Raw genomic sequence first — 27,360 nt, 5'->3', positions numbered from 1 at the left:
GCGGACACCACTGGACTTTTAATGTTGTGTTTTATTGATTTTTACCATGTTGTCCCCTGGCCAGGGTTGTTTTAATTCATTTTATATTTTTAACTATTTAAATATAATAAATTATATTTTAACTATACAGTTTTTATTTGTGTGCTTTCCCTTGGCGGCTCCACTGCTCTGTCCGTTTGGAGGAAGATTTCCCTCCTTTAAAAAACACTGTGGAAATAAAATCACCTTCGCTCCGTTACATAGTGGCAGCATAGTAACGTAAATGGGAGATCTGCACAAAAGCCACAGTGAAAGCGACAGGGATTCCAACTGCCAAATGTTATGAAGCCACAGAACTTACACTAAGGCTACATTCACACTGCAGGCGAGAGTGCATCAAATCAGGTTTGTTTTTTGTTTTTGGACCCTATCTGATCATGTTATGACAGCGTGAACGGCACAAATCCGATATTTTCAAATCCGATCTGGGTCACTTTCGAATGTGGTACTGAATCCGATACATATCTGATGTTTTAGAAAACGACTGCTGTTTGAACAGTCATGTCGCATTAAATCGTCTTTTACGTCACTGACACAAAACAGACTCCAATTATCAGCTCCGGAGAAGACATCGCGAACACTTCCTGGTCAATAAGTGTAGATGTTAGTGAAACTGTTGAGAAGACAACTGCAGATTCTGACAGAAATCTGCAACTATCCTCTGAAGCACCGCTCCTCTAAAACAGCAATAAAGATAATTATTAGGTTATGTACATTATGTAAATAACAAAATAACTTAAAGCAAAAATTGGGAAACGTAAAGTCCGAAGTCTTTATATTGTGGCATGCAGAGGAATCTTTACAAGGAAGCTCACAGAGAGATTGAGCTTGTTATTCAACCCCAAGCTGGTAGGGGGAGCTCTTTATTACAACACTTGCTGATGCTACACTGTGCTTCGTGGGTCATTAACAGCATAACAGAACTCACTTATGGTTGCAGTCATTCTATAAAACAATAACTGTAAGTGACTTTGAACCGCAGTACAAACACAACATTCAAGATAACAGTTAAAAGTAGTGTAACCATAAACAATAAAACAAGAACATCTAAACAGCAGCACATGTCCCAAGGCACGATGGGAGAGAACTAGCTGTTCCCCCAACACGCCACAATATTAAGGGCCATCAGTCAAACAGTACTGTTGGGTCTGGGTCTAAACAGAGCGCGTTGTTTGTGACCTCTTCTTTTGTGCATGCGGGCCGCTTTGAGCGTTCACACTAGAGCGCATTTGCTGTCGCATTTTATTTGTAGTGTGAACAAGCAGACAAAAATCGGATTTGATCAAAAAATCGGAATTGAGCATCAAGACCTGCAGTGTGAACGTAGCCTTAGACTCTGCTGTGTGACTTTGATGATACTAAAAAAAACAAGCCCAGGTGATCTGTTCAAATATGTAGACATTAGTTTGTTAGTTCCCCTCATAATGACAATTAAAGAAGCTGCTGTTGAAATGTAGTAGAAGGATCCTGAAAGATTTGTGAGAGAGATGTAGTGGCTGATGAAGATGGACAGACATAAAAAAGCAGAGGATTTCTGAAGCTCTGCCAGAGTGTGACTGATGGAAACAGTCTGCTGCTATCTTTTGCAGCTTGGTACATTTCTATCAAATATGAAGTTGTGGATGATTTCATCAATACGATTACCTGAGCAAGTGATATTCAGGATGAAGTGATTGTAATCCGATATTGCACATTCTCTCAGAAGACATCCTGGCTGAACACAGTAAGGACTGATACTCCATTTAGATCTCCATGTAGACTCCTTCTTCTGTGTGACAGAAACAGCTGAGCCACAGTCTAGATGGTAACAGAGTAAAACTGCCTTCTTAAGGGACCAGAGAAGGTCATATACTGGTCTCCACTCTCCCAGATATTTCAGCTCCAGTGTTCCTGCACAGTGACTGGCTCCTCCCACCAACCTGACAGGCTCTAATGGAAAGCAAAGAGCCATCAGTCAAAGAATAAAGTAAGTTTGAACTACATCAAAGCAGCAGCTCCTCTTCTACCTGAGCAGGTGAGTCCAACAGCTTTGCCAGGTGAGCAGCTGTTTCTAGCTGAGCCTGAGCTTCTACAGTCCAGGAGAGCAGACTCATGGCCTCCACACTGGAACTCTTTGCTCCACACTGAAGCCTCCACTTCTTCATAGAGCGCCCCCTGGAGGACCGAAGGAGGCCCACAGCCGAGCTGCCTACAGACCACCTCTGCATCCTGCTGGTCAAAGTCAGCTTCACACACTGAGGACCAGCTCTGGTTAGACTTCACCTCCAGTCTGCCTGAACACAGACTGGAACCATTCAGCAGCCTGACAGAGTCTGGAGACATCAGAGAAGATCAGTTCATTCCACACACTCCTGTGTTCTTCTGTGTTTATTCAACACATTAATACAAAGTCATGTATGTAGACTACTATTTAGAATATAATAGAATCATTGTACAGCTACAGCATCTGACCCAGTGTTTGTGCTACTGGTTAATTAATGTTCTTTCGTTTAGTGTTATTCATGGTTCAGTTTCCCTGTTTTTCATACTGTAGTCATTTGCATTTCTAGTTCTCTTAGTTAGGGTTGTTTTGTTCTCTCATGTATCGCTGTGTGGTTCAGTTCAGGAAAAGTTTAACTCAAAGAGGCAGCTTTTACTTGTTGTGACCAAAAAAAATTAAAAACATTAGATGCAAGAAAACATAACCCGAAACTGGAAACTGAAACCTGGAAACTAGAACTAGGAACAGACTAGGAATCTCCAAAAGTTGATTCAATTCATCTGGACGTAGCGTTTTCAGTGAGAAACGTTTTCTCACTCATCCAAGTGACTTCTTCAGTCTCAGCTGACAGCAGGTTTCCCCAATCTTATAAACAGTACATTTGCATAATGACTGAAACCAGCCCACTGAAGGAACAATGGGCTGGGAGGTCGGGAACTGATCTAATGGATTGCATTTATATAGCGCTTTTCGGGACCCCTCAAAGCGCTTTACAATACCACTATTCATTCACTCTCACATTCATACACTGGTGAAGGCAAGCTATAGTTGTAGCCAAGACACAGGTACTCAATATGCATACTTGTGTTCTCATGCACTCGTGATACGTCATCAGTTGGAGACCAAGTACTGTTCCAATTCAAAGTACGCATCAAGCCGAGAATGTGAAAAATTCCCGGATGTGTTCCCCCTTCCGCCTGTTTTATCGAGCATGCATTGGTGGTGACTTGTGTGTACTTGGTACAGCTAAATATCCCAGAATGCAGCAATGATGGAGGAGCGCAGCTAAAAACTTTTAAATATTACTCTTTCTGGGTCACAAAATAAACTTTTAAGTTATTTTCAAGCGAGAATGTAGCTGTGTAAACTTCAAATATCTGCTCGATTTATCAAGATATCATATATTTCCAAATTTGGTTTATTTCAGTGCTTTATTTGTTCCTAAGTAAATCAGTTTGGCTGAGATTAAAGTTAAGCTTCATAACATATTAATTAAAGTTAATTTAAGAGGGGACAGTAGTAAAAACTCCAGACCTGTGACATCCTCGGGTACGCTGGTGTTCCAACTGTACAAATCGCGAGTCCGTGCTCGCGTTCTCGGCAAGTCTGGACTCACCAAGAACGCGAGTACGAGAAAGGGCCACAGACACAGACTGGGAAAGAACAGACATGAGAACACAACTTACTGGATGACTAGACATGACAGGTGGAACACAGGGGAGGCACAGTAGCAAAAGCTAAAGACTAGAAATTATAAATAAACCACAAAATAACTAAGAGAACTAGAAATACAAATGACAACACTAGGAAAAACAAGGAAACTGAACCACATATAACAATAAATCAAATAATATTAATTAAGCTACACACAAAGATAGGACCATGACAGTAAATCATGTTTCCTAGTTTAATTTCCAGTTTACTTGAAAAAATAAACATTCTCATGTTTAATGTAGAAGGTTAGATGTTTATACTGCAACTTGAATTCACCTCACATTTGTGGATCTGTGCGATGGTTAAATTAGTCTCAAAACCCCACTTGGGAATACAACCTGATCTGTGTGTATTGCACGTTTTGTCGACACAAAGGTAAGATGTTGTAAGTGAAAGAGACATTATGTGTAGTTTTAGACATTTGTATCCAAAGAAAGGTTTTTGTTGGGGGTTTTGAAATATTTCATTTTTTTCTTATTTTACATGCATTGTGGTTGTTTAAATCAGCGGCCCCCAACCTCCGGGCCACGGACTGATAGTGGTCCGTGAGTCGTTTGGTACCGGGCCGCGAGAGCTGAGGATTGGACGTGAAATTTATGGTTTTCAGGGGTTTTATCGTTAATTCTGTCTTTTCCCGTGTTGTAGTTGTGTTTTGTTTTGAAATAAATATTTACGCGTTGCCATAGCGACCAGAGAGCATTAAGGGGCAGAGAGGTGGATGTTACTCTCAATGATGTTGGCGCATTTCAGGAGGACGCTGCTAATAAAGTTACACAATTACGCAGTGAATTCACACTTATTATTATATTTACAAAATATAGTTTTTGTCTTGGTCGTATTATTTAATTTTGTTGTATTTATCTGCGACACCTTAATGGCCTTTCCGTGAAAATATTGTCGGACATTAAACCGGTCTTTGGCGCAAAGAAGGTTGGGGACCGCTGGTTTAAATGATTTTTGTGGTATATTTGAGTTATTTATTACACTTGAAGGTATTCATGCTTTAATAAAAAGGCAAATGGAACTTAACAAAATATTTACATAAAGCTAATTTTCTGTTTCATAAATCTGTGGTCTTGTGTGTTGTGTGGGTTGGAGGTCTTATTTACTCTTACAGAGACTGCTACTGCCAGTCTCCTTCCCAAACCTAGCAGATCAGTGAGCATGAATCTGAGAAAGCCTGAGATAATTCTAAACTGGAAGAGCCTAGGTCTAAGATTTGTGATACAAGCCCTAGATTCAGATATTGTAGATGTTATACTTGGGGTCAGCAGTATAGATCTCTTTATATAAGATAGAGGGACACATGTCCCCGGTTTACGTAAGCATCAGGCTTTCAAATGAATTAAACCTCTGTCTTGGTCTTTGGTTGATTAATAAGCTGGTGTGGAAGATTGCTGCCACACCGCCCCCTCGGCCTGTGCTTCGAGTATTCTGATAGTTAGTATGACTCGGGGGTGTTAATTCATTTAAACTAACATTTGCATCCTGCTGCAACCAGGTTTCTGTAAGGAAGAGTAAACCTATTTTGTTGATCAATTGTTACTTCATGTACTAACAGAGACTTTTATTTTTTTCTGTCTTTGGGATTTTTTTCTGTTTAAGTTGTTTTTTTGGGTTTGTTTTGTTTTTTGCTGATTTTTAGCTTGGTTTTTTTTTTGTTTGTTTAGGAGCTGACACAGTCTCTAAGGGGATTGGAGATAACAGGAGGAGAGAAGCTGCAGAGAGGCGTATAAGACTGCAACTCTGCTTCCTGGTCCCAACTCTGGATAGTCACGTTTTTTGGGGTTTAATAAATTTGGCCAGATTTCTAGAAATGAGAGCCGCTCCACCCAAGGTGGGATGGATGACAGCTCTCCTAAGAAGACCAGGTTTTCTCCAGCAAGTTTTCCAATTATTTACAAAGCCCACATTGGTTTTTGGACACTCAGCCAGCCAGCAATTTAAGGCAATTTTAGTGATGTTTGATTGACGTAACTGGGTGTCATTACTGCCGACGTGAATAAGAACTTTACTGAATTTACATTTACCCATAGCCAGCAGTTTTAATTTCGCTCAATGTTGCCTGCTCTGGCCCCTGGGAGACAATTGACTGTGGTTTCTGGTGTCTTTAGCTTCACATGTCTCAGAAAGAATCACCAGTTCCCATGGTTTGACGCAGTGGGTGTGTCGCAGAGTGGGGAAAAGTTAGTTAGTTAGTCACACGGTGCACCGGGGGCTTCTATTTAAGACCAATCTACCTCTGCTTGCTTTGTATTTGTGTGTGGATTAAAGCATGCACTTGTGAGTCCTCAAAAGTTCAACACAAATGATTGTACACATTTGTAAATCTTTGTTTACATTTGTGTGATCATATCATACGCATATGCAACACTTTTGAAGCAAAATGCTATTTATAATGCAAAGACAGATGATCTGTTAATGAAACTAGTATAGATTTGATTATGTGCAATCATAAACATGCCACTATAGTGATATAACCTCAGAAACTAAACACAACTCACATACAGATGGGTTGGGTGGCCAAAAGCGTAACATACCAGCAATTTGTCACATATGTTACATTTTGGGATGAGAACGTGATGGTGCTATCATATGTAAACATGCCACTATAGTGAATATACCCTAAGAAACTATACACAACTTAAATGAGCATGTATATCTGATATGTACCTGCACAGGTGTGCTCATTGTGCTTCATTAACATATAGATCCGTGCTGACTTCTGTTCTAGTTCCTGCTCTCAGCCCAGCTCCTCTCCTGGAACATTTCCCACTTCCCGTCTTGCTCTCTGTTTTACAATAACAATAACCAGTTTCACTTCCTCCAGCCTTTTTGTTTGTACTTCTCCATAAACACCTGCTGAAAGCAGCAACTTGGAAAGTTTAAATCCCCACTCAAAACTCATCTGTTCAAATCTGCATATTCACTATGAATCCACTGCTTTTGTTTTATTGTTCTTATTCTGCCATTGTTTTACTAAGTGTTTTATCCTATTGTAAAGTGTCCTTGGGTGACTTGAAAGGTGCTCATAAAAAAAATTTATGATTATTATTATTATTATTAAGCTGTTAGGCTGAAGGAGTCCTTTCTGGCTGGTTGGTTGGCTGCTATTCTTGCTGCCATCTGTCACAGCTTGGTACATCTTTGTCAAATATGAAGTCACGGATGACTCAGTATGATTACCTGAGCAGGTGAGTTTCAGGATTTGGTCAGTGTAATGCGATGTTGCACAGTCCCTCAGAGGAGATCTGGACAGAACACAATCAGAACTGATCAACCACCCAGTTGTGCGTGAGGAGTCTACCATTTCTATATAAACAGCTGAGCCACAGTCCAGTTGTTCACAGGAAACAGCTGCTTCTTTCAGGGTCCAGAAAAAGCCATACACTGGTCTCCACTCCCCCAGATGTTTAAACTCCAGTGTACCTGTACAGCGACTGGCTCCTCCCACCAACCTGAAATCAGGCTCTGAACAGAAAGCAAAGAGTCATCATTAAAAAAATAAAGTGAGTTTGAACCAGATCAAAGCTGCAGCTCCTCTTCTACCTGAGCAGGTGAGTCCAACAGCTTTGCCAGGTGAGCAGCTGTTTCTAGCTGAGCCTGAGCTTCTACAGTCCAGGAGAGCAGACTCATGGCCTCCACACTGGAACTCTTTGCTCCACACTGGAGCCTCCACTTCTCCATACAGCGCCCCCTGGAGGACTGAAGGAGGCCCACAGCGAAGCTCCCTACAGACCACCTCTGCATCCTGCTGGTCAAAGTCCGCTTCACACACTGAGGACCAGCTCTGGTTAGACTTCACCTCCAGTCTGCCTGAACACAGACTGGAACCATTCAGCAGCCTGACAGAGTCTGGAGACATGAGAGAAGATCAAACAGAGAGATCAGAGACAGCAGACACACAAGAAAAAGATGGCAGCAAACAACTATTCACTGACTCAACCTCAGCTCAACTCCAATATGACTTTTAGCATCACATTTACACTTTGTAATCCAACATCTGTTATTGCAGCCCTAGCCTACTGGGATTTTCCTTTGTGGGTGATTATTGATGATTATTTTTTCCCTTTTCTTGTGGAACCAGTAAAATGAGTGCAACTGACTTCACTAAACAGTCAGCTCTGGTACCAGGACATGGCCAGAGAGAAAATATTTTATATTTTAAGCTTTTTATATTTAAGCTTTTTCATTTGTCCTTGGTGATCATAGTGTATTGACTTTTATGTGTTCTTTTGATGGTTTTATTTTCAAATGTCCCTTCTGTCTTCTTGTTCACTTTGACCTTTTTATTGTTATATTCCACATCCACAGGATCTTTTAATGGTCTTCAGTGTGTTTTCAGTGGCCAAAGAGAGGACCGAGTGGAGGTGTATTTGCGTTCCCGGGGGAGCTGCAGAAAGGCCTCGGGGCAGGGAATCTAACTTCCAACTTTTATCAACCACAGAAAGCTGACTCATTCTATTTTATCCTTGGTACAAGCAAAATGTGCAAATGCAAGAAACATAAGAAACAACCATGGTTGTTGACTCCAAATCTCCCGAACACTACGTCGATTTGAGAACGCAAGACCGAGAGAGCGAGACCAAGACAAGACCGAGACCAACGTCCATCGAGACCAAGACGAGACCAAGACCACGTAAAAGTGTTCTCGAGACCAAGACTGGTCTCAAGACATCCAACTCTAGTGTGTATGGATAATAGCAAACACTAAAATACATGTTTTGCATGTAGCAATGATTTTTTTTTCACTCAAATTTAGCTTTTCTTCACTCAAAATACATTTCTCCTCAAAATGTAACACGTGCACCTGCAAATGTATTTTATGTGCGCTCAGAATAGTGGCACAAAAATAATGCCATACTTTTAAAGTAACGGTTTAACAACTGCCAGCTTGAAGGCCTGTGGTACATAAATGATTTGTCATGGTTTACGGAGCAGGTCGTGAGGTGTTAGTGAAGGAGGAGCCAAAATGGTAAATGGCCTGTATTTGTATAGCGCTTTACTTAGTTCCTATGGACCCCAAAGCACTTTACACTACATACAGTCATTCACACACACATTCACACACAGGTGATGGCAAGCTACATTGTAGCCACAGCTGCCCTGGGGTGCACTGACAGAGGCGAGGCTGCCGGACACTGGCGCCACCGGGCCCTCTGACCACCACCAGTAGGCAACTTGTGAAGTGTCTTGCCCAAGGACACAACGACCGAGACTGCCAACTCTTGAGCCACGATTGCCCCATGCGAGCAAAGGCTGATGATATCAGTGAGCGTTTATTTACAGTGCAGGATAACAAACAAATGCGAGAGCGAATTCATTACTAGTTAAGGTTTAAAAAATGGTTGGTTCAACAGAGCTCTGACTTTTTGTTAGTGTGGCTACAGTGTTGAAGAGAAACCTAGGATTATTTTTATTCCTCCAGCCTTTATTTTTGTACTTCTTTATAAACACCTTGGAAGGCTGTTAGGCTGAAGGAGTCCTTTCAAGCTGGTTGGAGGATGGTTTAGAGGATTCCTGAAACCCATGTTGTGACTGATGGAGAGTCTGCTGCTATTCTTGCTGCTATCTGTCACAGCTTGGTACATCTCTGTCATATATGAAGTCATTGATAACTTCATCAATATGATTACCTGAGCAGGTGAGATTCAGGATTTTATTCATGTAATCTGATGTTGTACAATCACTCAGCGGAAAACAGTCAGAAAGAATCGACCACACAAATTTAAATGAGGAGTGTGCTGTTTGTATAGAAACAGCTGAGCCACAGTCCAGATATTGGCAAACAAGAGCTGCTTCTTTCAGGGTCGAGAGAAAGCCTGGTCTCCACTCTCCCAGATTTTTTGCCTCAAGAGTTCCTGCACAGCGACTGGGTCCTCCTACCAGCCTGACATCATCAGACTCTGAACAGAAAGCAGAGAGTCATCAATAAACAAATAAAGTGAGTTTGAGCCAGATCAAAGCTGCAGCTCCTCTTCTACCTGAGCAGGTGAGTCCAACAGCTTTGCCAGGTGAGCAGCTGTTTCTAGCTGAGCCTGAGCTTCTACAGTCCAGGAGAGCAGACTCATGGCCTCCACACTGGAACTCTTTGCTCCACACTGGAGCCTCCACTTCTCCATAGAGCGCCCCCTGGAGGACCGAAGGAGGCCCACAGCCGAGCTCCCTACAGACCACCTCTGCATCCTGCTGGTCAAAGTCAGCTTCACACACTGAGGACCAGCTCTGGTTAGACTTCACCTCCAGTCTGCCTGAACACAGACTGGAACCATTCAGCAGCCTGACAGAGTCTGGAGACATGAGAGAAGATCAAACAGAGAGATCAGAGACAGCAGACACACAAGAAAAAGATGGCAGCAAACAACTATTCACTGACTCAACCTCAGCTCAACTCAACATGACTTCATCATTAACAACAGAACACATCTTTACATTGGTACACACTGGAGACTTGTTACCATCACATTTACATTTCATAATCTGACAGCTGTTATTGCAGCCCTAGCTGCAATAACTTCTTTGTGGGTGTGTATTATTGTCCCTTTCTTTAGTGAAACCAGTAAAATGAGTGCAGCTGATTCAACTCAAAAGTCAGCTTTGGTACCTGGCACAGGGACTGGACATGGCCAGGAAGAAAAATTAGTCAACATATTACTTTTTATTCTTTTTAATTTGCTCTTGGTGATGATATAGTGTTTATGTAGTGTGAAATAGTGTGTAGTCTATCAGTGTGTTCTTTTGATGGTTTTTATTTCCAAATGTCTCTCCTGTTTTCTTGTTCTCTTAGACAGTTTTATTGTTATATCCCACATCCACAGGACCTTTTAATGGTCTTCAGTGTTTTTTCAGTGGCCAAAGAGAGGACCGAGTTTAGGTGTATTTGCTTTCCTGGGAGAGCTGCAGAAAGGCCACAGGGCAGGGAATCTAACAACCAAAGATTGAGATTTTACTTTGTGACTTTGATCATACTGATAAGCCCTGGTTTAAGTGATCTATTCAAATATGTGGACAGTAGTTTATAACTGGGTAGACTAATGTTCCTGTTTTAATTCATCTCCATATTATTGCGTTAAGTTGCACTGGGTTGGGAGTGGTTGTGTGCGTCACATTTGCGGTGAGCCAATGGCTGTAATGGGGTTGGACTAATTGGAGGCAGGTATAATTGATTGCACTGATACAGTAGTCTACTTATAGCCCAAACTACAAACACCTCTGATGACACGATATGTTTGGGATGGATGGGTTGTGTGCTGTGAATTATATAGTGAACCGTGTTATTTTCTCTCTCTGTGCAGGCCAGGTCCTACTATATGCCACAGCCTTAAGGCAGCTGTGTTGCAGAGGCCGGAGTGATCACTGGCTATCTACTTACAGGGTGGTGGGTCTCAGAAGACAAATGCTAACCCTGTTGAAGTTAACAAGGTGTGGAGAGCTTTGTGGCATAGCTGGCTCTTGCCTTGGACTGTGTTTTTACTTTATATGCAAATGGTACACTGGGCTGTATCTTCTTTTTGATCATTGTGTTAAAAATTTATTTTAGAATTTCATTGACTGTCATCTTTTTGCCCACGGCTGAGATGGTTGGTCAGACCTAGAATCTTTTTGTGTGTAACAAGTTTTTTAGTTTCTATCATGATGCCAAGTAAAGAAGCTGCTTTTGGAACACAGCAGAAGGATACAGAGGTGTGGACTCGAGTCACATGACTTGGACTCGAGTCAGACTCGAGTCATTAATTTTATGACTTTAGACTTGACTTGAAAAAATGTTCTAAGACTTGTGACTTGACTTGGGCTTGAACCGGTTTACTTGAAAAGACTTGATATTTTACCCCAAATATAAAATTTAACATGCATATTATATAGAGATTGAAAATGTGACGTCATTCACGGGTAGAACCGCAAAGGATTCTGGGAACTCGTGGCAAGCGGTACTAGCGCACGCAGGCTTTCAATTAAAATCAGTTATACAGCGATAAAAAGAAACACAAAAATGTCAAGAAGCTGTTGTATTATTAACTGCAATAGCCGGTCGCATGACAGCCACGGGAAGCCGACGGGTAAAGAGATCGGTTGTTATCGGATTACGTCGTTGAAGAGAAATTGTTCATGTTTCCGAAGTAACAAAGACGCGACGGATGGCCTGGATTGCAGCCATTCAAAGATCAAATATAACGTCCCAGAACACTCCAGCTCACATGTTAGTCTGCTCCAAGCATTTACACGAAGGTCAGTGTTTTTTAGTAGTTAATACGTCATTTTCATAACATAATTAGTGATATAGGTTACAAGCAAGTCTGGCGCTGAACAGAAATTGTCGCGCTATGCTCCTTTATTTATTGTGCATAAATAGTGAATTGTCCTGACACAATATTGCGTTTCGCTTCTGTTATTATGGTACATTGACAAAAACATATACTTTTATTCACAGGATAAAACAGGTTTTTTGTATCACTAATTGCCCAGTACGATTACAGCATACAATATTATTGTCACTGCTACATTTCTGTGATGCTACCAGAAATTATTTCCACTACTAATTAATTACCGTTGAGCTCAAAGGTCCTATTAATAAACGGTTAAGGAATGTGTATTTATGAAGACGATTTGTGAGACTGGTAAACTTATGATACGTACGATGGTCTTTCGTTCTACACGGTGCATTTCAAGGTCCTGCACCCATCCGTCGGTAAACTGTACCTGGGCTTGTTGCAGTGACCTGAAGTTACTAAACTTCATGAGTGTATGCACTCACTCCAAGAACCGTATGATTATAAATATGCATATAAATATGCTACAATGAGATAGCTGACTTCATCTAACTAGCAAATGTTGTCCAGGCTATGTTGGTGATACAGTTTTTTTAATGTGTATGATATTTTTGTCATGCGATTTTAAAGCTGGTCCTACAACCACATCCAAGAATAACATGCAGCTTATCTCAGAACTGTCGGTGAAAATTATTCTTGGAGCTAGGTTTAATTGAGCTGCATTTTAAAGAGGTGCAATTTCACAATTTGTGTATATTTTCTAAGTTCACTATTTTGTCATGTGTTGAGAAAAACACAGATTTAAAAATTACATGGTCTAATATTTACATTTAGCATAACTGCAACATTATTTTTTCGTTTGTTTTTTTTAAAGACTCGAAAGGACTTGAAATTCAAAGTTTCAGACTTGTGACTTGACTCGGACTTTTACACCAGTGACTTGAGACTCGACTCTGACTTGCCTGACATTACTTGAGACTTGACTTGAGACTTGAGGATAAAGACTTGAGACTTACTTGAGACTTGCAAAACAATGACTTGGTCCCACCTCTGGAAGGATACTGAATAACAAGCCCTTTTAGAAAGGTTGGTGGTTTGTTCAGAAGACTGCTGTAAACCTTTCTGAAGGTAAAGGATGGAAAAGAGAGGACAGAGACATGTAGTGGGATGATGAAGATATTCAGACCGACAGATGATCTGGTAATGAAATTAGTGTGGGATTTGGATATATGCTAGCAAATGTAAACATGCCACTCTAGTGACATAGCCTCAGAAACGAGACACGACACAAATGAGCATATGCAAGCAGTGGCGGTCCTAGCCTGTTTGGCACCCTGGGCAAACACTCCCCCTGGCGCCCTGTTAACTAATTTCACTTCCTCCAGCCTTTGTGTTTGTACTTCTCTATAAACACCTGCTGAAAGCAGCAACTTGGAAAGCTGTTAGGCTGAAGGAGTCCTTTCAGGCTGGTTGGAGGTTGGTTTAGAGGGTTTCCGCATCTCAGCCATGTTGTGACTGATGGAGACGGTCTGCTGCTATTGTTGCTGCCATCTGTCACAGTTTGGTACATCTCTGTCATATATGAAGTCATGGATAACTTAATCAGTATGATTACCTGAGCAGGTGAGATTCAGGATTTGATCAGTGTATGCCGATGTTGCACAATCCCTCAGAGGAGATCCTGGCTGAAGACAATCAGAACTAATCTTCCATCTAGATCTCCATGAGAAATTGTGGCTCTTTTTAACAGAAAAAGCTGAGCCACAGTCCAGATGTATGCACACAACAGCTGTTTCTTTCAAGCTCCAGTCAGAGCTATACACAGGTCTCCACTCTCTCAGATTTGGCGCTTCCAGTATACCTGTACAGCGACTGGCTCCTCCCACCAACCTGAAATCACTCTCTGAACAGAAAGCAGAGAGTCATCAGTAAAAGAATAAAGTGAGTTTGAACCACAAAAAGCTGCAGCTCCTCTTCTACCTGAGCAGGTGAGTCCAACAGCTTTGCCAGGTGAGCAGCTGTTTCTAGCTGAGCCTGAGCTTCTACAGTCCAGGAGAGCAGACTCATGGCCTCCACAGTGGAGCACTTTGCTCCACACTGGAGCCTCCACTTCTCCATACAGCGCCCCCTGGAGGACTGAAGGAGGCCCACAGCCGAGCTCCCTACAGACCACCTCTGCATCCTGCTGGTCAAAGTCAGCTTCACACACTGAGGACCAGCTCTGGTTAGACTTCACCTCCAGTCTGCCTGAACACAGACTGGAACCATTCAGCAGCCTGACAGAGTCTGGAGACATCAGAGAAGATCAAACAGAGAGATCAGAGACAGCAGACACACAAGAAAAAGATGGCAGCAAACAACTATTCACTGATTCAACCTCAGCACAACTCAACATGACTTCATCATTAACAACAGAACACATCTTTATAACAGGAGATATGTTAGCATCATGTTTATATTTCATCTCCTCAGCGGTTATTAAAGCCGTAGCCTACTGGGATTCTCTTTTGTTGATATGTAGTATTGCCCCTGTCTTGTGGAATCTGTAAACTGAGTGCTGCTGACTCCATTAAGTAGTCAGGAAAAAAAACATGTTGGGTCTTCATCTGTAACAAAACACTGGAAAACCATATACAACAGCTGAAAGACAAGACAAAGGAAAGTACCTAAATAAAGATAAAATGTTGCTATTTGTTTGTCTGTACAAGTGAGTGACAGAGAGAGAAAGTGAGAAAGAGAAATGTGGCTGTATATGAGTTTCTGTCATGAAGCATACTACAAAATTAGGGTGAGACATTGCAACAATGAACCCAAGAGCCAGAGGCTGACAGGAAAAGACCCCAGAGGCCCTGGCCGGCCACAACCACCCAACAGTGGGGGGCTCTTTGCCTCCACTGTACCTGCACAGGTCAGTTTCAGGATTTGGTCAGTGTAATCTGATGTTGTACATTCCCTCAGAGGAGATCTGGACAGAACACAATCAGAACTGATAGACCACGCAGATTTATATGAGGAATGTCTTTCTTCTACATGAACAGCAGAGCCACAGTCCAGGTATTCACAGAAAACAGCTGCTTCTTTCAGTGTCCAGGAATCATGAGAGGCACACAATGGTCTCCACTCTCCCAGATGTTTTGCCTCCAGTGTTCCTGCACAGTGACTGGCTCCTCCCACCAGCCTGACATCACCAGGCTCTAACAGAAAGGAGAGAGTCGTCAGTAAAAAATGAATTTACTTCTGGAAATATTTAATGTTAGTGCTGATTCTGGTTGTGTGATCCTTAATTTCTCTCTGATTTCTCCTTTTACCTGTAGAACTGTGTTTTGCCCCAACCTGGACTCCTGAAGAGAAAAAAAGAGTAAAAACTGTAAGTGTGAAGATGGAATTTGATTGGAGGTGAGATGAGGACAGTAGAGAGTTACATTTTAGTAAATTTCTGGGACTACAGATGTTGAAAAAAGTTAATAGATATACTAAAATTCATTCAGTTATATCTAACTGATACAAATCTATATATCAGAATCAGAATCAGAATACTTTATTGATCCCTGGGGGAAATTATTTTTTGTTACAGTGCTCCATTTTAAACCAACATTAAGACAAGACAGACAATACGCTAACTAAGAATAGTACAATATATACATATATATACATACATACATACATAAGTCACTTATAAATAAATATTTGGAAAAGAAACATGTGTAGTTGTAGCAGCAAACAGTGTGTTAAGTGGATGCGTTGTACAGGGAGATGGCCACAGGCAGGAATGATTTCCTGTGTCGTTCAGTGGTGCTTTTCGGTAATCTCAGTCTCTCACTGAACGAGCTCCTGTGACTGACCAACATGTCATGGAGTGGGTGGGAGGTGTTATCCAACATTGTCTTTATCTTGGACAGCATCCGCCTCTCCGACACCACCTTGAGGGAGTCCAGCTCCATCCCCACAACATTGCTGGCCTTACGGATCAGTTTATTAAGTCTGTTGGCATCTGCGACCCTCAGCCTGCTCCCCCAGCATGCAACAGCATAGAGGATCGCACTGGCCACCACAGACTCATAGAAAATCCTCAGCATTTTCTGGCAGATGTTGAAGGACCTCAGTCGCCTCAAAAAATAGAGACGACTCTGGCCCTTCCTGTAAAGTGCTGTGGTGTTTTTAGCCCAGTCCAGTTTATTGTCAATGTGTACTCCAAGGTATTTATAGTCCTCCACAATGTCAACACTGACCCCCTGGATTGAAACAGGGGTCAAGTGTTTCCTGGTCTTCCTGAAGTCCACGATCAGTTCCTTGGTCTTTGCCACGTTGAGCTGCAGATGATTCTGCTCACACCACGTGACAAAGGAGTCGACCACAGCCCGGTACTCTGTCTCATCATCCCTGCTGATGCATCCAACCACCGCAGAGTCATCAGAAAACTTCTGAAGATGGCAGGTCTCTGTGCAGTGGCTGAAGTCTGTGGTGTAGAGGGTGAAGAGGAAGGGGGAGAGGACAGTCCCCTGTGGTGCCCCTGTGTTGCTAATCACCTTGTCAGACACACACTGTGGGAGACGTACATATTGTGGTCTTCCTGTCAGGTAATCAACAATCCAGGACACCAGAGAAGCATCCACCTGCATCGCTGCTAACTTATCACCCAGGAGGGTCGGCCTGATGGTGTTGAAAGCACTGGAAAAGTCAAAAAACATGACCCTCACAGTGCTCGCCGGCTGGTCCAGATGGGTGTAGACACGATTGAGCAGGTAGATGATGGCGTCCTCTGTTCCGAGACGAGGCTGATAAGCGAACTGAAGGGGATCCAGATGTGGTCTTACTATGGGTCGCAGCTGGTCCAGGATGAGCCTTTCCAGGGTCTTCATGATGTGGGAGGTCAGTGCCACGGGCCTGTAATCCTGGGGGCCACTGGGACGAGGCGTCTTTGGTACAGGGACGAGGCATGATGTCTTCCACATCACCGGGACCCTCTGCAGACTCAGACTCAGCATAAACAGTTTATGAAAGACTCCACACAGCTGGGGGGCACAGGCCTTGAGGACAAGGGGACTCACTCCGTCTGGTCCAGCAGACTTGCCTGAGTGAAGTCTCCTCATTTGCATCTCAACCTGGTATTGAGTGAAGGTGATGGGTGGGGGAGGGGTGTCAGGAATCTCACAGGAGGCAACATGTGAAGAGAGAGGCTGGCACAGTGGTGTGGCTCTGGATTCCAGGCTGACTGCAGGTGAGGTTGTGGGGGTGGGAGCAGACACTGTGGTGTCGAATCTATTGAAAAACAGATTCAACTCGTCGGCTCTATTCTCACCTCCCTCAGCTCCCCTGCTGTTGGTTGGCCTGAATCCAGTGATGGTCTTCATGCCCCTCCACACCTCTCTCATGCTGTTCTGCTGGAGTTTCCACTCCAGCTTCCTCCTGTAATTGTCCTTAGCCTCTCTGATCTTGTCCTTTAGTAACACCTGGACCTTCCTCACCTCCTCTTTGTTGCCCCCTCTGAAAGCCCTCTTCTTGTTGTTGAGGAGGGCTTTGATGTCCTTAGTCACCCACGGCTTGTTATTTGGGTAACAATGAACAGTCTGAGCTGGAACAATGGAGTCGGTGCAGAAAGTTATGTAGTCTGTGATACACTCAGTAAGCCCATTGATGTCCTCGGCGTGAGGCTCACAGAGTGTTTCCCAGTCGGTCACCTCGAAACAGCCCTGTAGTTCCGCTATTGCCTCCTCTGACCACCTCCTAACAGTCCTGGTGGTCACAGGTTCCCTCCTCACAATTGGCACATAGCGGGGGGTGAGGTGAATCAGGTTATGATCTGACCTACCAAGTGGGGGGAGGGAGGAGGAGCTGTATGTATCCTTGACGTTAGCATACAGTAAGTCTAAAGTTTTCTCTCCCCTGGTGGGACAGTCCACATATTGTTTGAATGTTGGTAGTGTATTGTCCAGTGATACATGGTTGAAGTCACCCGAGATCACAATAAAGGCACTCGGGTGCTGAGTCTGTAGCCGAGCTATGGCAGAGTGGATAGTGTCACATGCAGCTGTGGGGTTAGCAGAGGGGGGAACATAAACAGCCACCAAGATGACGTGAGAGAATTCCCTGGGTAAATAATACGGCCTGAGTCCAACAGCACACAGTTCAGTGTCCGGGCAACAAATCCTTTCTTTGATTGTTATGTTGGCAGGGTTACACCACCGGTTGTTAACTAAAACAGCAAGCCCACCTCCTTTACGCTTACCGCTAGCGATGCTGTCCCTGTCCGCCCGAACAGTGTGGAAGCCTTCCACGGAAGCATTCTCATCGGGAATGACCTGGTGCAGCCATGATTCGGTGAAACACATCAGGCTACACTCTCGGTATTCCCTCTGACTCCGTACCAGTGCTGAGAGCTCGTCGATTTTACTTGCCAACGATCGCACATTTCCCATCACGATAGACGGCAGACACGGTTTAAACCTCCTCCTCGCTTTGAGCCTCCGCTGTCTCACCGTCACCTTTTTTCTTCTCTTCTGTCCTTGACCTCTGCATCCCCGATGTGTTTTCCTCCAAATTTCAGCTGGTACTTCTGCGGGCACTTCTGCGGGCCTGGCCAGCGAGCCGGCCGGCATCAGGGCGATCAGCTGATCTCTGGAGTAAACAGTCCGTGCGTGTAGGAGATGTGCCGCGGTCCCGTTCCATGATAAAAGTAACAGTTCCACGGCCACCAGAAGAACAAAAACTCTCTCAATCCACATGATTGAGTAAGAGATAGAAAACGGAGGAAAATACAAGTCAGAACAAAAAAAGAATACGTAAGAAAAAAGAGCTAAACTAAGAGAAAAGCAGGAGCGACTGTAACAGGCTGCACGCTGGTTGGCGCATGCGCACTATATATGTCTATATATAAATCTAACTCAAAATTTGAAATGACAACTTAGAATTCATGGTTCGTTTTAATGATGATTTGCTACAACTAATATATGAACTGTAATGCAGACAGTCTCAGTACATGAGGTCAAAGATGTTTCTGTTCTTTGATTTTCATATCCTGAGATTTTATATAACCATCCACACATATGGACAGATCAGTGGTTTCTGTCACTTCTGGGAGTAAGGCAGATGGTGAGGAATAAAGTTAGACTAGAAATGTTCCATCCATGTCACAATCACAGTATGCAGGAGGGTTAAACCAGTCTCTTTTGTGGCTTCAAGACAAAACATTGTAAACTGCTCCTCCTTTGAAGTTTGTGTGTTGTACCTTTCTGACCAGTTGATTTTGTACACTCTTTCAAGATCATCGAGGTCTGTGGACCAAATGCTCCTAGCTGTCCCAGGATCCACAAAGGAAATCAGGCCTTTGCTGTTGCTGCTCCTAAACTGTCATGACCTCCCCAAAATTAGACATTTCTAAAACCTGTTTCAAAACCAACTTTTATTCTCTTCATTTGTGTGAAGGAACATATTTGATACCAAACCAGGACAAGATTGTCTAAAAATAATTTGATTGGTCAGAAAAACTAAAAGTCTGTGAAATGAAAGAGTTCAGAAGACAAGCATTTTCAGGAACATGTTCCTAATAGTATAACAGCAAATGTTTGTTCTGTTTGATTTTGTTCTGTTCACAAGCAGCTGATGCAGTCATTACAGAGCAGTCTATAAGTTTTTTTTGCAGTGGGCTAAAGTTCATTCCAGCTGGTGGAAACAGCCTTTAGGTGTGTTCAGCTGGTTGTTCAGTGTGGGCTTTAGAGAGAGATGAGATTAGTTTTGTCAGAATGGAATTATTTGAAGTGCCTCAATTCTATGCTTTATATTAACTAAAATGCCATATAACCATGTAATGTAGTATTAAGTGGACACGGCCCTGAAAATAAAGGCGTTAGACTATGTGTCCTTGGTGGGTAGAGAGCTGTAGACTCTTGCTCATGCTTGCCTGGGAGAAAGTAGATAACAGGGGACCATCTTCTGGTGGAAAGTTACTGAAACGTTGTTTAGACTAGAGAGGGACCAGCAAATTGATTGATTGTTTGATTGTAATTGATTGTTTATTCTGACAAAAAACAGGAATGGGATATTACACTGTTTTATGATGCATTATACTGCTGATTTATAAGAAATTTTGTTTTCAGAGAATCATGGTCTTATTTGTCTGAAACATACTGCACAGGAAGCCAAGATCATAACTTAGGCTCACTGAGAGAGAAAAAATGTGAATGCTTAGTATGAAGGGGGGAGAAGCTATAAGAGTGTGGGTAACTCAGACATTTTGAGATTTTCCTGTGCACATCTCCCGTCCGGACGTTTGTAATGCTCAAAGTGTTGTATGGAATAAAGAGAATTTTATTGATTAAAGTGATTGTTGATTGAGCGTTAAACACAGAGTGTTGTTCTTCCTTCAGCCCAAAGATGAAATAATTGGGGGTATTTAACAGTTTCCTTTAAAACTGGATTACAGCCTGCGTCACTCCTACATTTGTCATGAGTAAAAGCAAAGTGAGTCTGAATTATCATCACTGAATTTGAACCCATGTGACACTGCAGGAATATCAGGATACATAACTGTGAAAAGAATAAAATCTGTCCTAAATTTTCTGAAGGATCTGAACCTTTTTACTTTTCATGTGTGTGTCAGAGTCCTACCTGAGCTCCGCAGCAGCAGCAGCAGCAGCTGCAGCATCAGCATCAGCAGGTGATCCATGTCCAGGTAGAAGTCTCCCTGTCTGCTCTTTGTTCTGATTGTCACCTGTGCCATCCTCAGTGTTTACCTGTTGCACTTTTACTCAGCTTGTTGTCTCCACTTGAACTGAGTGCAGAATCACAGACAGTTAGCTCTGATCGATGATCAGCTTCTGCCTCGATTTACTTTCTCTTTAAGTTTCATAACATTTCAGTAAAGCTGAGCTGCTGAACTCTGAGACACATCATCAATCTGTGAGGAAAACCACAGGAAAAAAGAGGTGTTACTGTTGATCCATGACATGGTCACGAGGGAATACAATGATGTGTTGATTATTGTTAAATGAGCCTGCCTAACTATTGAAAACAGTACTATGCATCAAAAAAGAGAAATGTTGCTTTGTAAGTTCACATCTGAAGATCAATGTTCATGTAAAATCCTAACTCTGTTAGGATTTTACATGAACAGAGCTCCAAAGACAGAGAGCTCCAAAGTTGTTTCTGGGATCTGCTGGAGCCACCCGCCTAGTTTGGGAGTCACTGCAGCCAATACTCCAATTAATTTTTCTTAAAACACAAACTCACAACAAAGTAGAATTTAGAGAGGAATATTTAACCAATCTACTCCCTCGGACTCAAACCGTTTTAGTAGTATTTTCTCGAGATCTTCTCTGAGCCCTTGGTATTTCTCAAGCTTCTCGTGTTCCTTCTTCCTGATGTTGCTGTCATTCAGGACCGCTACATGGATCACTATGGCCGTCTGGTTCTTTTCGCCTACCACCACTATGTCTGGTTGATTAGCCACCACCATTTTGTCCGTCTGTATCTGGAAGTCCCACAGGATCTTAGCTCGGTCATTCTCCACCACCCTAAGGGGCGTCTCCCATTTTGACCTTGGGACTTCCAGGCCGTATTCGGCACGGATGTTCCTGTACACTATGCTGGCCACTTGATTACGGCGTTCCATGTATGCCCTGCCTGCTAGCATCTTACGCCCTGCACCCTTTCCACAACCTGCACCTGGGGTCTTACTCTGTGTGATAGACCCCAGCCTCTATGGATCTTGTGCACAAAGCTTGTTCCTGTGCTGCCATGATTAGTGCCTCTGTGCTGTCTTTCAGTCCAGCTTTGTCCAGCCACTGGTAGGACTTTTGGATATCAGTCACTTCTGCTGTCTGCCGGTGGTACATACCATGTAGGGGCCTGTCCTTCCACAATGGTTCCTCATCTTTCTCCTCTTTCTTGGGTTTCTGCTGCCTGAGGTGTTCACTGAGCACGGGGTCAGTTGGGGCCATCTTACTGATGTATTTGTGGATGTTTGTTGTCTCTCCTGGACCGTGGTGCTGACACTCACCAGTCCCCAGCCTTCTTCCTTCTGCTTAGCGTACAGCCTCAGGGTGCTGGACTTGGGGTGAAACCCCCCAAGCATGGTCAGGAGTTTCCTTGTCTTGATGTCCGTGGCTTCTATCTCCTCCTTTGGCCAGCGTATTATCTCGGCAGGGTATCTGATCACGGGTAGGTGTTACCGTTCAGCTAACTTCTCAGGACTTGCCTGACCCTCTGCAGGTACTTGGTGGTTGCAGCTTTTCTAGCGACCTCTTCATGGTTCCCATTTGCCTGTGGGATCCAGAGGTACTTGTAGCTGTCCTCTATGTCTGTATTGTTGCCTTCTGGTAGTTTGATCCCCTCAGTTCTGACTACCTTCCCTCTTTTTGTTATCATCCGACTTAATTTCTGCAGTCTGAACGGCATTCAAATGTTATTGCTGTATATCCTGGTGCATGGTGTGGATCAGTGAATCAATGTCTCGTTCACTCTTGGCATACAGCTTGATGTCATACATGTACAGGAGGTGGCTGAGAACTGCTCCATTCCGTAGTTGGTATCTGTAGCCAGTCTTGTTAATGATCTCACTGAGGGGGTTCAGGCCTATGCAGAACAGAGAATCTCTTTGGTAGATCTTTGGTAAATCTCACTCATGAGGAGATTTTTGAAAAACAGTAAAATCCAAAAAAGGTGGAAGAGATTCTGCGATGAAGACAACAGGGGTGTATGACGTGGTCTGCCCCTTTCAACCTACAGCAGTGTTGGAACGGAGGAGAGATCGGCGATGGAATTATGACTCTTTAAACACCACAGACACAAGGAGCCCGGACCCTGATTAAAACTGACTGACAAATTACTTGTGCACATTTTTTTTAACATTTAGGCAATTTCTTTACTGTGCATTAGATCCTCATTCTTCTCAGTAAGCAAAGATGATTGGACACGAACAAAAGAGGGTGAGGGAATAGCCAAGTGAGGATGCACAGTGTGAACTTGTTTCTTATTCTGATACTGGTCACATTATTTTACCATATAAAGCCCACATGGGTGGCTGCTTCACACCACCCTATTCAAGCAGTTAAACAGATTGTAACTCAGGAAGTGGGGAAAGCATTCACACCAGGAGAGTCTCTCAGGTATAGGAAACTAGTTCTGCCCCAGGATGAAGGAGAGCTGTGATGTGATCTCTCAGTGGAGAGAGCTCACTCCATCCTCCCTATTCTGGTATTTTAAAGAGTAAGCAACCTAACTAATAGAGTTGCAAATTCCCAGCAAAAAATAAAAAAATAAAAAATAGGGAACCACCCTCCACCTCATGATGCTTAATCGACGTAATCAACTTTAATTTGATGCAGTGTGAAAAAAAATGCCCAGAAATAAATTATTTTTCAAGAATAATTAAATAGATTTAACATCTTTCTTCAAGAGAATTGCAGACTGCACAGATAGTATCTTCCCAAAGGAAAAAGTACTATAGCTTACTAGGGTATATTAGACTTAATAGTTACTATATACAGTAATGGACTTCTATACATTTTACATCAGATTAAAACTCTGGGTGTAAGATTCAGATAATTATTTATTAAAAGCTAGATATTTTAAATGAGAATAAGAAAGAAAAGTATGTCTTTGTGCCCCCTTTTCCCTGTTTATGCCCTATCGCCCCCCCCCCGGCTAAACTTTGCTAGATCCGCCCCTGCACAGTTACCAGCTGTCAGCTACATAGAAAAAGATCCTGGTGTAGAAAGTAATATTAAATAAATTCTAACAACAGCTTATTAAGATAAGATAAGATAACCTTTATTAGTCCCACACGTGGGAAATTTGTTTTGTCACAGCAGGAAGTGGACAGTGCAAAAGTTATGAGTTATATTAAGCTTAAACGTGCTGCTGTTGTTCAGCCGCTGGTTTCCTCTTTCTGGCGCAAAGTGGGCCATAAACAAACAAGAAAAACGGACTTGCGACAGAAAAGCCAATCAGCTGATCATTGATCAGTTTCATGATAGAAGTAGCAGCAGGAGACGGAGGGGGAGGCAGTCGCTCCATATATCGGTTGTTAAGCTTAACGTGGGAATGCGTGGGAACACTCAGAGATGAACTTACACACTTGCCTTACTTCTCTCTGGGATAACTTCCTCGGAGATGAAATGCTGGTTTGGTAGGAGGCTACACACAGCCCTCTATCACGTGACCACATGCTATGGTTATGAGCAGAGTTACGCCATGTCACAAGTATTTAATGGATCGGATTACATTTTTTATTTCTCTCCGATATCCAGTAATTTACGTCAGTATCGGACCGATACCGATACGTAATATCGGATCGGTCCATCTCTAGTCAATAGTGTTGTCCTGTTCTAACTGCTTCAATCTATCGCCCTCTTCCTGTATCTACAACTTGGATGTTGTTTCAGGTGCTTATAAGTATTTTGTCGCTAAGCAGTGACAAAATGTTTTCATGATAGTCTGTCTGGTTTAGCAAAACTGTGGATCTATACTCTATACCTTTGTTGATGATATTGTTTTCCTGACTACATGATTGGAGTGCCTTCAGCATGAGATCACAACAACAGTGAGCTCAAGGTGTTTTATATCGTAAGATAAAGACCCTATAGCATTAGAGAGAGAAGCCCAGTAATCAGTTAGCCCCTTGTGAGCAACAAGCTACACCACATTCAACAGTCAGGCAGCTCTCCTTCCCTATTTTTTTTTTTTTTTTTTTTTTTTTTTTGGTGTGTTGCCGGAGTTGTGGGCGGGTGGGTGCATGGGGGCCCAGCCCTGGAGCAGGGTGCCGCCGGTGCATCGAGCCACCTGGGGGGCTCTTCAACTGGTGGGGGAGATTGTCACACCTTGCAGGAGCTTTCCTCTCCTCAGGAGCTCCCTCTGCAGGAGGGGGAGATACAGGAGAGGTGGAGGAAGATCTCAGCCTGGGTGTTTATTGTCTTATGTAGTCTGGAAGACGAGTGGATGGTGGGGTGGGTGCAGTTTTCTCTGTGGTGGGGTTGGGTGGACTGTCCCGGGCTCTGTGGGGCCGGGCGGCGCTGCTGCACTGGGCCCTGGTCTGGATGGGCCTGGGCCCCCTTTCCCTGGCGGGTCGCGGAGTGTGGGGGTGCCTACTGGGGTCAGCGGGGGAGCTGGCCCCAGGGAGGGGTCACTTGCCCCTCCCTTCCTTCCCTCCCCATCTCCAGCTGCCTCCCTCTTCCCGCTCCACCACAACCACCCACACATGCAGGGCCTTGGAGTAGGGGTATGTCACCAGGGTGCAGAGGAGGCTACCCCCCCCCCCCCCCTCCCCTCTGTCCCCTTCTGGCTGCCTCTGCCTCAATTTTATCCCACAACTTAGACATTCACATTACTCACACTCTCATTACACATACATATAGGATCTTGGGGGTGGGCACGATACACGGAGTCCAAAGTACCATCAGGGTGTACACCTCACCCCTGGCGTCGTTGCCCACCTCTCAATTTTAAATACACATAGACATTGAGGGCTAGCAGGAGGGACCATGCGCTTACCTGCTGCTCTCTGGCAGGTAGCTCCAAGCCCTCCTGGGTTTTAAATGCACCTTAAAACACACATGCATCAACACTACAATGAGCGGGTGGAGGGAGGTTTGGAGTCTTCTCTCACCCCCGTTCTCTGCGACCTGCTGGAGCAGGGGGGCTAGGAGGAGGAGTTGGCCGTCCGACTGCGGTCTGGAGTGTGGAGCCTTCCTGCTGCTGCGGAGTCAGGGCGGTCTGCCTCCCCCCACCGCAGGGAAAAGGGAAACACCACCTGGGTCTGGGTGCAGTTCCCCCCTCCAGGGGCGGGGGCACCTAGACCCGGTTTGTAGAGTACGCTTGGGGAGTGTGATTGTGTGTACAGCGTCTCTTTATGTCTGTCTCCACGTTGGTTGAGTGTGGAGTGAGTGCATATGAGAGCATGAGGGTGGGAATGGATGTTTGTATCTGTGTGTGCCTGTATGTCTGTGTCTATATGTCAGGTTGGGTGTCAGGCGCCACCTCTCTGGGGACATCTCAGGCCCTCCAAGGTTTGGAGGCCTATCTCCCCCTACCACCACTTCCCCTGCCAGTGGCGGACCCCCTCAGACATCGGTGCGTTGGTGGTTCTTTGTGTCCGGGGATGGGCGTCCAGGTACACACCGGCTCACTCCTTGGCGGCCGCTTATCGGGGCCTGGAGCCTGGGGCTCGCTCGGGCCACTTCGGAGGTGGGGTGCCCCGGCCTCTCGGCCTGGGGCTCGGTCACTCAGGTGCAGCTGGCTGCCGGCGGAGCTCACGGGCGCGTCACTGCAACTCCCCCTGGCTTCTGCTCCGCGGCTGCTGAGTGAGCCCTCATCTGGGACTCTCCTCAGCTCTTTCCGGGACAGTGGCGCAGCTGCCCCTCTGTTGGTCTTCCTTGGTCTCTTGTGTTCTGGGGGCCTCTGGATGTCTGGAGTTTTGATCTCCTCCACACCTGCTTCATGCCTATTTCCCTATTTTTTTACTGCCTCACAGGTTTGTCAAAGCAATTGGTCAACAGCTGTAACGTAATGTTCTTGTGATTACAGCCTGAACAGGAAGCTCCAAGCTTGTCACTGGGGTTTCTTCTGTGTGTTAAACAAGTATGCTTTTATCCAAACCTGGCTAGGTATGGTCAATTGGCACCAGCCGAACACATTTAGGAAGTTAGTGGCTACAGAGGGGTTTAACAAAGGCCGCATAATGCAAAAATATGAAATGGATGAAGAAAATATGGCTATGCATGTGCAAACTGTTTTAAAAACCAGAGAAGCTTTAAAGGACAACAATTGTACTTTACTTTCACAACCATGTTTTACTGCAATGTTTCACAATGGCAGGGTGTGATAAATTGCTCTAAAAAAACCCTCCAGTGTATTATGGAATTTAAAATAGACTTTAAAAACATATGACATCACTTTACTTTCTGCCTCTACTCACACATTTTTTATCAAAAACTTTCATGAGGTCACAAATTCAGAGTCTGTGACAGACTGAATTGATAAAAAAATCCACTTTCATTGTGGTTAATGAAGATCCAAAGTCCAGAAAACAGGGAAGAACAGCAAATGTCAGGATAAGCAACATGATGCAGAGACAGAGACTAAACAACAGGAAACAACTGCTGTCATACAAAACTCAGAACTCCAAACACCAGAAATACAAGAATCCAAAAGCAAAAAACAGAAACATTTTTTTCATTACTGAGTAGCATCATTCTTATTAAGATTGTTATTAACTGACTGTTTTTAATGAACGTGAGAATACTTACCGGAATTTTTCAGGATAAAGGTATTTATTGTGTTTTAAAGATTTCCTGAGTGTCCCTGAGCCCACGCTTGTGTGTTCTGGCCTCACAGCTGTGCAGCTGTTACTGACATGAAAGGAAATTA

At 43.8% G+C, this 27,360-nt stretch overlaps 2 protein-coding genes across 4 annotated transcripts in view; both read right to left on the bottom strand.

Annotated features, from left to right (window-relative positions):
• LOC309712234 (E3 ubiquitin-protein ligase TRIM21-like) overlaps positions 1 to 13,034 on the bottom strand; it is a 53,585-nt gene extending 40,551 nt beyond the window's left edge. Inside the window, exon 1 of the mRNA XM_082542897.1 lies at positions 13,017 to 13,034. The gene's annotated coding sequence lies outside the window, so the exon portion shown is untranslated. The remainder of the gene's footprint in view (positions 1 to 13,016) is intronic.
• Positions 1 to 27,360, bottom strand: part of LOC309712217 (scavenger receptor cysteine-rich type 1 protein M130-like) — a 66,539-nt gene that overhangs the window by 37,918 nt on the left and 1,261 nt on the right. For 2 of the 3 annotated variants that reach the window (XM_082542860.1, XM_082542862.1), the window contains exons 2-12: positions 20,605 to 20,893; positions 15,309 to 15,341; positions 14,901 to 15,194; positions 13,981 to 14,286; positions 13,616 to 13,903; positions 9,718 to 10,023; positions 9,370 to 9,639; positions 7,283 to 7,588; positions 6,920 to 7,204; positions 2,046 to 2,351; positions 1,684 to 1,968 (exon numbers count right to left, since the gene is read on the bottom strand). In XM_082542860.1, the coding sequence (XP_082398986.1) occupies positions 1,684 to 1,968; positions 2,046 to 2,351; positions 6,920 to 7,204; positions 7,283 to 7,588; positions 9,370 to 9,639; positions 9,718 to 10,023; positions 13,616 to 13,903; positions 13,981 to 14,286; positions 14,901 to 15,194; positions 15,309 to 15,341; positions 20,605 to 20,716 (2,791 nt within the window). In that variant the 5' untranslated portion in view covers positions 20,717 to 20,893. The remainder of the gene's footprint in view (positions 1 to 1,683; positions 1,969 to 2,045; positions 2,352 to 6,919; positions 7,205 to 7,282; positions 7,589 to 9,369; positions 9,640 to 9,717; positions 10,024 to 13,615; positions 13,904 to 13,980; positions 14,287 to 14,900; positions 15,195 to 15,308; positions 15,342 to 20,604; positions 20,894 to 27,360) is intronic. The other variant, XM_082542861.1, reaches the window with a different exon arrangement.

This window comes from Aulonocara stuartgranti, assembly GCF_965226115.1.
Source record: "Aulonocara stuartgranti genome assembly, chromosome: 7".
Lineage (NCBI taxonomy): Eukaryota > Metazoa > Chordata > Actinopteri > Cichliformes > Cichlidae > Aulonocara > Aulonocara stuartgranti.
The sequence above is the reverse complement of the archived record's forward strand: the minus strand, read 5'-3'. Positions and strand labels throughout refer to the sequence as shown.